The 11,549-nt window shown below is 35.5% G+C and overlaps 1 protein-coding gene across 1 annotated transcript; it reads left to right on the top strand.

Moving 5' to 3' along the window:
- The first annotated feature begins 10,091 nt into the window (after nucleotides 1-10,091).
- Nucleotides 10,092-11,151, top strand: LOC131044207 (1,4-dihydroxy-2-naphthoyl-CoA thioesterase 1). Its single transcript, XM_057977485.2, has 3 exons — nucleotides 10,092-10,376; nucleotides 10,562-10,753; nucleotides 10,847-11,151. Exons 1-3 carry the CDS (start codon nucleotides 10,251-10,253, stop codon nucleotides 10,988-10,990), a joined length of 462 nt encoding a protein of 153 aa, XP_057833468.1. The 5' UTR covers nucleotides 10,092-10,250; the 3' UTR covers nucleotides 10,991-11,151.
- Nucleotides 11,152-11,549: the final 398 nt, after the last annotated feature.

Consider the following 11,549-nt stretch of genomic DNA (forward strand, 5'->3'; position numbering starts at 1 on the left):
TTCACACACACACACACGCACACGCACACACACATATTTGGCTAGCATCATGGAATGAGGGTCTCTCAATTCTAGACATAAACAAAACAAAATTATAATGAAGGTAAGGAAGTTGCTCTTTCATAATTTAAACCTTCTTGTGTAGGATAGTTATTATAGTAATGGAGGGTTCACCTTGGGAGTAGCCATAGTTGATGCTGAGAAGATCTTAAATGGTTGGCTTATTATCAATCCCTCGTGTAATTTTATCTCCTTTACAGTGTTCTCATTGAAACTAATTTGATATACATTGTTGAAGAAATGGGTGTAGCTTGTTACCAAGTAAGCATTATTAAATCTAATCCTTCAAATCAACAAACCATGTGTAGTTAAAGTAATAAAAAAATAATATATTTTTTCTTTTCCAAATGAACTATTTTAAACTTCTACTCTCTTGAGAAATAAATTATGGATTGCAAGGTCTCTCTATATAATAATGAAGCAAATAAGCAATTTTAGAAGATAAAATAACTCATTCTCATAACTATGAAAACCTCATTGTGGTCATCAAATAAAGAACTTAATGAAATGATGGCTACCTTTCTCTCCTATGAAACCACCCTATCTTTTTGTTAGGCCCAATATGGAAAGCTAATGTATTGAGAGGGGAGGGGTGAATCAGTACTTCAAATCCTTTCTTCAACAATAACTTTACTATTATGCATAAACCAAAAACTGTTGTAACATAACATAAAGCTAAAACAAATAAATAACAATCATACATGATTCACTCCATAACACATATATTTTGGTTACGCAGAAACTCTTGGTTAGAGAGAACTTCACTACTGCAATAATAAAGGGTGCTCGGTTAGAACTACATGTTTAGCTATTTCTGATAGCTTACCCTATTAGGAGTATCAAGATCATTAGATCTACCTTGCTAAAGGATTTTACAACACTTATTCTAAATGCTGCACCTGGTTAAAGGCTTTACAATTTATAGACTTTGTTAGAGTCTTTTACCCTGTTAAAGGTTTCTCTTACAACTCAAAATATTACAATAAAATCTTTACAAATATCTGCAACTTCACATCTGAAATGTTATAGTAGATTCTATGTGCTCAAAATGAGATTACCTTGCTTATAGCATACCTCGGTAATCCATAGAGTAACTTGGTAAACCCTTCTATTTACTCTATTCCTTGATTGTGCTCTGAAATCCTTCTCGGTGACCTCTGTGTCTCTGATAGTCACAATACCCAGTGCTTCCTTATCTATTACACATTTCTTGATTCATACACGTCTTATATCTCTATCTGATCCCAATCCATGTTGTATAAATAGATCTCTTATGTCGGTGATCTGGTTCATGCTTCGATCTTACAAACATGATTTATCGAATGAATAACCATACAAAATATTTCATTGGATAGATGACCTCAAAATCATACACAATCTTTAAGTGCAATTTCCAATGTGATAACGGTTCTTTGTTCCTCGATCTTGTAACATGTTTCTCATGTGTGTCTAGGTTCAATGAATCTGGTAACACGTTTCACTCGGTGTGTGTTCACTCGGTATATCTTTATTGCTACTTGGTAGACATAGAGTGTTACTCGGTAGACAGCTCTGTGTATACTAAGCTCCGTGACTACTTTCTTCTATAACCGACTGCTCTATGTTTACCGACTGAATATTTCGGTAGTAGTAACCGACTAGAGTATATAGAATGACTTTGGACATAAAACTAATGGCAGCTTAGTAAGTAGTAACAATCTCCCCTTTTGACATTAGTTGAGATGTTTGACAAAAATTCTTTCAAAGTCATAACTCAAAAATCTATATAATTACAAAATTTGACTAATCAGACAGTATATACATTTGTCAATAAAATAGTATATTTAGATATACTCCCCTTATTAATATACTGTACAAAACTCTGATTTTGCATGCTCGGTGATCAATGTTTTGTGTTAACTGCTCGGTTGTCACTGCTCGGTTCACTGCTTCCCTGTCAATTTCTCTGTGCATTTGAATACTCTGTTCTATTCTGCTCGGTATACTCCCCCTGTATGCTACATTCCCCCTTTGATACTTTGATACTATACTATCCCTTTTTGACAAACATCAAAACTTAGTTACCATTCAGTGGAGGCAACTGGTCAAAAATGGATTTGTACTTTGTCCTTGCATCGGTGAGAGCGGCAGAGAGGGCATCCTTGACACTATCCATGAGTGAATTTTGAGCTGTAATGTCAGCTAATAGTGAAATTAGTCCATCTAAGTTGCTTCCCTCTTATTGAGTGGATAGGGAGGTGGCCTTGTTGATCTGTTCTTGGATGGAGGACAAGTGTGGAATAAATAAGGTTTGAAGAGTCATAATGTCCATCCTTATTTTGTGCTCCTCATTCCTAAGTTCCAATTGTTGAGCCATGAGATTTTGTAGCTTGGTATATAAATTCCGAATAGAGTTTGGCTCAGTGGTCAACTTATTTGAGAGATCGGTGATCTCTTTCTCAATGACTTTTGTTTTATTTTGATATCTTTAATGAATAAAGAGAATGTACAGAGTTTCTGAAATAAATAAAGAATATGCTTGAGTTGAGGGGACAACTCAACAATAAATTTGACAAATTTTACTTTGCCAATAGCAATGGCTTTCTGTACCTCTTCAATCATTTTAGTAGTGAGCTCTTTGTCCTTTAACTTGCTCAAATATTCAGATGCATCTACTCTAGATGTCTCTATTTTAGTTAGGAGTTCATCCAGTTGAATATGGATGGCTGCATCTTTTGACACTGTAGCTTCAGGTAGCATATCTGTTAATAGTGATTTCACCTTTTGAAGTACTTTGTTTTTCTTTTGAATAGCCATTTGTTTTTCCTATTCTGCTTTGGCTTTGCATAGTTCACCAAATTCAATGAGTGCTTGCCCTTTTAATTTGGATATGTCTACATTTGGCAACACTATTGGTTTTGACAAATCTAATTTGAAACTATACTTTTTCATTTTCTTTTCTTTAGTTTTCACCGGTTTAACTAATACAATGGCTTGGGAGGCTTGTTGACCCTCGATAGGTTGCTCGGTAGAGGCAACACTTTTGTCAATTTCTTGAACCTCTGATGTAGCCTTCGGTGAATCCTTGCTCGGGGTCTCACTTGTAACATTTTTAGTGCTAGAAGGAGCTTGAGAAGTCTGTTCCTCGGTGGCCTGAGAAGTAGCTTCTCCTTCTGTAGACTTGTGACCCTCTATTCCTTGTTCAGTATCCTAAGGGGCCTCGGTTGAAACAGGCTGAGTGACTAGAGGATAGGGTTGAACTTGTTCCAAAACTGACTCACTAGATACCAGTTTGGCATATGCATTCCCTTCTATCATTTCCTGTTCTTCTGCCTCAGTGTCCATGATATCCTCATCAATTTGTATAGTGTCAGCAGGGTCTTGCTCGGTGATATCAGGATCTTACTTGGTGACATCAACTATTTCAACTTCAACTTGCTCACCATCATTCTTGATTTGAAAGATTTCCTGCCATTTTTCCTTGGTCTCATTCTCTACATCCAAATAAAAGCCATTCATCAATTTCAAGGCTCTTTGCTTGACTAGAAAGTTTAAGTGGTAGTTTTTCAGATGTTCACTTATTTCATCTACCGACATGTCTGGAAAGAGATGTACCAGACTTCTTTCTCTCATCTTCTTTTCCGAGTCCATGGCATATTTTCACCTGTTATCAATATGCAAATACAATTCTTTTGGAAGAGAATTAGTTACTTCCAATGGGAGCAATTGGAATTTCAAAAGAGTGTAGATTACGGCTTCTTCAATTTGTCTTTTTTCTGCATCACATCTGGAGTCATATTTTACATATCTAAATGATCCAAATCCACCATATTGTTTCAGATTAGCACAAAAGTTATCAACACTATGTACTTCTTCCTTTTTGCTCTTAACAATCTAAAATTTACTTGCATCTTCAGATTCAGTGTCACTGGACTCTTTAGTCAAAATGAGTCTCCGATAGATTTCTTATAAGTTTTTGTTACCTTTGGTGTGGCAACATTCTTTGGTTTCTTACTCAGTGATGCTGCAGATGATCTTGTGTTTGGGTGCTTTACTAAAGGAGTCGGTGATACCTTTGATGTATCCTGTTTCTTCCTTTTCAAAACTTTCCCTTTAGGCAACTTGGTGCTCAATGTAATAGTTGCTTCTTGGGTGTCAGATTCCTCCTCGGTGATGACTAGAGTGCCCTTGACAGGTGTGGAGGAAGAACCTTCTCCAAATTTCTCTGTTAATGCCTTGATCATTTTTGTTGCTTTCCTTGTAGCCTTTGGTACTACAATGCTCATCTTAACTTTCTCTTTAACTTCTTCATATGTTCCGTATCTCAGCTCGGTAGCATGCCTTGGTAATGTAAGAAAAGCATCTATCTGTTGTTGTGTGATGTCAAAATCAATCTCATAACCCATAGGTGGCAAAGATTGAGTTCTCGGTTCCACAACATTAACATAGCAGTAGTCAGTGTCTACTTCAAAGCATATGTCATCCTTGTATTTCTCTACTAACTGGGGTGAAATTCTATACCCATTATGCATCTTTTCTTGAAACTTGCTAAAGTAATCATCCATAATATCATTAAAGTTATCACCTAGCCATTTGATGAAGTCATTGATTTGATGGGTGATTGGTCGGTGTAGCTCCCAAACTACATTACCGACTGATGGAAATAATTTCTCAAAATAGAAAAACATGCATACTAAAAGTGATCCAAACTTCAGTGTGTTTGCCGAGTTGTTCTTCTTCCACTTCCTTATGGTGTTTAGATTCTCAAACAGGTTTTTCAACAATACTTCGCATAGATCAATTTTCATTCCTTTCTTCACAATTTTATATGCTAAATCGACTGCTCCACAAGGTACACTATTTTCCCTTGCCGATTGAAAGAAACAATAACCTATTACTCTAATGGCAAACTTCAACTCTGCATTTGTGACATTGTTCAATTTCAGTCCTCTGCAATCAGATTCAACTCCGGTTAAAGTGATCAATTCCTTTTGTGATATCATTTTCTGAGCTCGGGCATGATCAAAAATAGGGTAATCGGTGATCAAATGAATGATTTCCTTGGTGATTTTGAATGGTTTATCCTCTAACCACATGAAATCATCATGAACTCTGCTCAGAACAAACTTGACCCATTGGGGTTTGAAGACACGGGGATAGGTTAGGGCTTCGGTCAATCCCTTGATTTTAATGTGTTCATACTTGCTATCCAATTTCCCATCGGTACACAATTCATCAAATGTGTCCTTGATCTCAACATGACCTAGTTCTTTAACACGACACTTAGTGAAGAATCTGACATCCTCAACTAGTAAAACCTTGTCCAGAATGAGTGAAAATGCAGTTTTATCATCCGGTTTAGATGCTACTTTGGGAGTTAGAGAGTATTTCAGTGAGGGCTTTTCAATGTTCTCAACAACAACGAGCTTCTGGATCTTAGGTGCCATTTCAAATTTTGGATAATCACTTAACAAAAGATCCTTAGGGTTTGAAAAATTTTAAACGACAGATGCTTCCCACTTAACAAATATAAAACAGACATTCACAACTGATATGATTGGTAAACTAGTTTGACAATACGTTGTGATTGATGTAAATACCTTGAATTTTGCTTCGGAGGAGGTTTGATCGCCTTTGAATCGCTTTTCTCTGCTTTCTTGAAAACTTGGTAAGTGTAAAATGACCACGCAAAAGCTTTAAGTACACAATATATCTTATCGAGCTTCGTGCAGTTAGGTCATAAAACATTAAATGCACTCAGTACCACTTCCTTTTTATGCTTTTACTGAGTAGCCAGACTTCCTGTATTCACCGACTAGATAGGCTTCCAAAAGACTTGATAAAATTTCAAATTTCCTAATGCATCTTTAGTTATGCAGATTTTGAATTAAGTACATGATAAAATAGGAACTGTTAAGATTTAACCTTGAGAGAATGCAGTCCCTTCATACCTTCACCGATTAATTTGGAATAGGTGCACCTAACTCGATGGGTAAGGTGCTTTCTTCATTTGGCATAATTTCCTTATTTTTCCAAATCATCTGTAATTTGCCTTTTATTTCTTCAGTGTCTCCTCTAGGTTGATCTCTGCAATCTCTAGCCAAGTGTCCAACTTTGTGACAATGAAAACATGTCATACCAGGATTTCTCCACGATCTTTGGTTGTTCATTCCAAACTTTATAAAGTAGTTGGCACTTATATGTCCATATCTTACATAGTATTCACACCATATCCTTGTATTGTAATCCCATGGTACTGTAGAATACTATCGGTTAGGATCTGTGTGAGTTTGGTAGCCTCTAGTATTTGCTCGGTGTGCAGACCTCATATAGTTCTTTTGCTTAAACCAACACTTCTCGGTACTATGTCCATATCTATTGCAGTTTTTACAAAATCCTTTGAATTTTGCCTTCTGATAATTGTTAACAGACTTTGTCCTACATTGATTAGATGTGTGACCATATTTATTGCAATTGTTACAATAACCATTAGACCTAGTGACATTCAGTTGCTTACCTTTTCTGATTTGGCACAAGTTGGTAGTATAACCTTGATTTCCACAGTAGTTGCAAATAGGTTTCTTTCCTTTGATTTTCTTCTTGTTTCCAGCTTGCTTTGATGATTCTCCTCTCTTGGTAGTGTGGATTCCCTTCTCGGTAGAGTCTTTTCCTTTGTAACCAAGTCCTGCATCTTTATTGGGTCTTCTTGTATTCAGTTGCTCATCCAACATCTTTGATGCTTCATAACTCTTCTTCAGTGTTTCTTTGGATTTCTTCTTTGTTTCAAGTTTATCAATCAACCTTGATAATTCAAGTTTCAATGCTTGATTCTCATTATCCTTCAGATTTGCTTCATGATGTGCATAGCCCAATTGATCTGACAGATTACTTTGTATTCCAGTCATCCTGGTGATTTCATCATTCTTTTCAGATACTAATGCTTCAAGCTGTTGTTTTTCTCTTTCTATATCTCTTATCTTATCCTCGACTATCCTCAATGCATCTAGATTTTCAGTCATCTGTGTGCTAAAATGCTCATGTTCTCTTTTCATTGCTTTTAGCTGATCAGTGAGTGCTTTGTTCTTTTCTTTCAGTTCTCCAATCATCTCTTCAGTCTCTTCAGATATACTATTCTCAGATGATGTCTCAATCTGTTCCACTAACTCTTGAGAGTCCTATAAATCATCAAACAATCTTCTTCCGACTTTCAATGATTTTTTCATTTGTCTTTTCATGTCTGCAATCACTTGATTAACATGATCCAACTCTTCTTGCAGATACACAATTCTCCGAGATTGTTTATAGCCTTCCATTGATAAGATCTTTTTCTTTAGGCTATTAAACCCTTTTCCAAGATTGAGGCTCTGATACCAATTGTTAGGCCCAATATGGAAAGCTACTGTACTGAGAGGGGAGGGGTGAATCAGTACTTCAAATCCTTTCTTCAACAATAACTTTATTGTTATGCATAAACCAAAAACTACTGTAACATAACATAAAGCTAAAACAAATAAATAACAATCATATATGATTCACTCCATAACACATATATTTTGGTTACGCAGAAACTCTTGGTTAGAGAGAAAAACTATGGTGGGGATGGCACCCACAACTTCACTACTGCAATAATAAAGGGTGCTCGGTTAGAGCTACATGTTTAGCTATTTCTGATAGCTTACCCTATTAGGAGTATCAAGATCGTTAGATCTACCTTGCTAAAGGATTTTACAACACTTATTCTAAATGTTGCACCTAGTTAAAGGCTTTACAATTTATAGACTTTGTTAGAGTCTTTTACCCTGTTAAAGGTTTCTCTTACAACTCAAAATATTACAATAAAATCCTTACAAATATCTGCAACTTCACATCTGAAATGTTATAGTAGATTCTATGTGCTCAAAATGAGATTACCTTGCTTATAGCATACCTCGGTAATCCATAGAGTAACTCGGTAAACCCTTCAGTTTACTTTGTTCCTTGACTGTTCTCTAAAATCCTTCTCGGTGACCTCTGTGTCTCTGACAGTCACAATACTCAGTGCTTCCTTATCTATTACACATGTCTTGCTTCATACACCTCTTATATCTCTATTTGATCCCAATCCATGTTGTATAAATAGATCTCTTATGTCGGTGATCTGGTTCATGCTTCGATCTTACAAACATGATTTATCGAATGAATAACCATACAAAATATTTCATTGGATAGATGACCTCAAAATCATACACAATCTTTAAGTGCAATTTCCAATGTGATAATGGTTCTTTGTTCCTCGATCTTGTAACACATTTCCCGTGTGTGTCTAGGTTCAATGAATCTGGTAACACGTTTCACTCGGTATATCTTTATTGATGCTTGGTAGACATAGAGTGTTACTCGGTAGATAGCTCGGTGTATACTAAGCTCTGTGACTACTTTCTTCTATAACCGACTGCTCTGTGCTTACCGACTGAATATTTCGGTAGTAGTAACCGACTAGAGTATATAGAATGATTTTGGACATAAAACTAATGACAACTTAGTAAGTAGTAACACTTTTATCCTTTTTAGTATATCATCCTACACTACAAAGTGATTCAAAGTTTTCGATGATGAGTTTCTTCTCAAATTGTTAATGACAAGTAGAGATTAGGAGGTACCCACACTAGTGAGATATTTAGTTTTTACCATAAATTTTAATGAGGGGTGTACATTAGACAAATAATTGTTATCTTGTGCATTATGACATATTACTAGCATATGAGGTCTTAATTGTAACTTTAAAATTGAAGTAAAAAAACCATAAAGTTCATTTGATAAGTGAAGTAGATGATTGAAATTAATATCTAAACTATTGACAAATGAATTCCATTAGAAATTGAATATCTTTGTTGTAGAACTTTGAAAATAAAGGCTTGGTTACATGGCAATGCTCTTTAGTAAGCAGGTTGTCTTCTCCACCAATCAAAACTTCACATCTCTATATTTTCTCAATACCTTCTCTTGGTGTCACCATTTGAATTAACATGGCACCTTAACCAAATTAAATAAATTATATAAACCCAAATATAAATGTACAAATATTCTTTGAGCGATTGCTAGAGTGTATTATTTTTTATGCTAAAAGTTGCATTGTTATTGTCATAACAATTTGCAACTAGGTTGAGATTTTAAAACTTCAAAAGTGTGCGAAAAAAGTTATCCATGCTAAATTGCCCACTGGTAGTAAGATTGTGAGATGAAGAAGTACCACATAAAAGGATTTGACATGGTAATAATTTATAGCCAAACTCTTGAAAAATTAGGCCATAAATCTTGTGTGACAAGTGGATATGTTATTGATCGATAACACAATGACAACCAAAACATCATATGAAATTCTTCTATCATTTATGTTTTGATGGACGACCATATCCTATTCAAAAACTTCTTTTCTAGCATAAGTCAAGAGTAAACCTGAACTAACCACTCACAAATGATAAGACATTGAACTGAACATGTGGCATGTACTAACATAAACATTTTTCTCCTCACACAATTTTCTAAATAAATAAAATTAATATATAATTATTATTTATGAAATATTGAAATAGCATTAAGAGAATAATTAACTTTTCTTGTTACAAAATTTTCTAAACAAATAAAATAAGGGGAACATATCATAGTCATTATAGCTAACTTCGTGCACCCATAGATCCTAAATAGTACATCATATCTTGATGATTTTTGTTGTTGTTGTCTCTCTATGCGACTTAATTGCTTATAGTTGTTGTAGTAATGACACACGCTGTGGGATCCACAATGTGCACAAGAGTATGGCCAATACTTTTGCACAAATGCCCTATAGTAATGTGCTATGGGTATCAATAAAGCTGTAAAATTCCTCCAATTGAAATCCTAAAATTCTTACTACTAAAACTAAAATAGAGTCTTACTAAAAAATTTGAATTATATTTTTCTAATTTAAAAAAAAATAATCAGTGGGATGTTGGGTGAGTAGGAAATGAAGAATAATTGGAAGTGCTCTTCCCGTATTATAATTAAAAAAGGGCAAACATCGATGAAAGTGAAAGAGTAGAATGAGCGAGTTGTTGAACGTGATTCTACCTGCTGGTCAGGTAAGCAGAAGCACCAACCACATGAAATTCATCCTTTCAACTGTAAATTACCCACAAGCAAGAAATAAAGGAAAGAGAGATCTCATCCCACCCCATAGGGATTATTAGTGTAGAATGTCAGAAGGCGAAGCGGAATCAAACAAAGCAGATGCAGCTCTTCAGGCATTTGGATTTAAGCTTGAATTGGTGAATGGAGAGTGTGTTTCAGGACGCTTTGTAGTCACAGAAAGGTGTTGCCAGGTGGGTAAGGGTTGATGTGTTTGGCTGTTTCTGTATTCCCAGGTGGGTAAGGGTTGATGTGTTTGGCTGTTTCTGTATTCCCAGGTGGGTAAGGGTTGATGTGTTTGCCTGTTTCATGTGTTTGCCTGTTTCTGTATTCCCAGGTGGGTAAGGGTTGATGTGTTTGCTAATTTGGGGTTTTGCAGCCGTTCAAGGTATTACATGGAGGGGTGTCTGGTTTGATATCAGAGGGTCTGGCCAGCATGGGAGCACACATTGCGTCAGGGTTTCAGAGGATTGCGGGGATTGAGCTCAATATCAATCATCTGAGGGCTGCAGCTTTAGGAGACCATGTGTATGCAAAGGCCACACCCATTGTTGTTGGGAAAAGACTCCAGGTTGCTTCTCCAACTTCCCTTCCTTAGATTGTATGAGCATATGTTAAAAATTAGATTGAAGCAATCAATATCAATTTTTGTTGTGACACACAGGTATGGGAAGTGAAGCTGTGGAAGATTTGGGAGTGTGATAAGTGTGTGATCGCAGTTTCAAGGGTGACATTTTTATCAGGTATGGAGGTTCCTAAGTCTGCATCCGATGCTGCTGACGCCATCAAAAGGTTAGCCAAGTTATGACTGTTCAAGGGAAGGAGGGAGGGAATGTTGTATTACATCACGCCATTAATTCCCCAAATTGCGGTGAATATGTATTAACAGTCTGCAATGTGATGCTTCTCTCAAATTTGACATTTTTCAATCTTACCACTAAATCATTATATAATCTTTGTTTTGCTAAATATGAGTTGTGGAGTTTTTACATATAATGGGTTATCAAATATTAGTTTTTTATTTTAGTTTTTGAGGGTCAATTTTATAAATTTTCTAAATATAAATTGTAGAGTTTTTACATTAACTTTTTTATATAATAGATTATCAAATATTGATTTTTTGTTTCATTTTTCCAAAGTACATATCTATAAGAATATGTAGAATTCTCTTGACTACTTACCAAGATCAAATTTGAAGAGTAATAGCCTTCAATCCTTTAGTATTGATTACTTAAATTATCTTATGCCCTTCAAGTGAAAGGAGACATTTTCATAGTACTAGATTGATGTTTATTTGTATTAAGTGAAAAGATAAGCAATTGAAATGCAAGTGTAAGATACTCAATCTTAGAATATGGGTAGCATTG

The sequence above is a fragment of the Cryptomeria japonica genome, chromosome 6 (assembly GCF_030272615.1).
Source record: "Cryptomeria japonica chromosome 6, Sugi_1.0, whole genome shotgun sequence".
Classification (NCBI taxonomy): domain Eukaryota; kingdom Viridiplantae; phylum Streptophyta; class Pinopsida; order Cupressales; family Cupressaceae; genus Cryptomeria; species Cryptomeria japonica.

Coding starts and splice junctions, on each gene's coding strand:
- LOC131044207 (XM_057977485.2), top strand. CDS start 10,251: ATGTCAGAAGGCGAAGCGGAATCAAACAAAGCAGATGCAGCTCTTCAG. Junction 10,377..10,561: donor TCACAGAAAGGTGTTGCCAG/GTGGGTAAGGGT, acceptor GGGGTTTTGCAG/CCGTTCAAGGTATTACATGG. Junction 10,754..10,846: donor TTGTTGGGAAAAGACTCCAG/GTTGCTTCTCCA, acceptor TGTGACACACAG/GTATGGGAAGTGAAGCTGTG.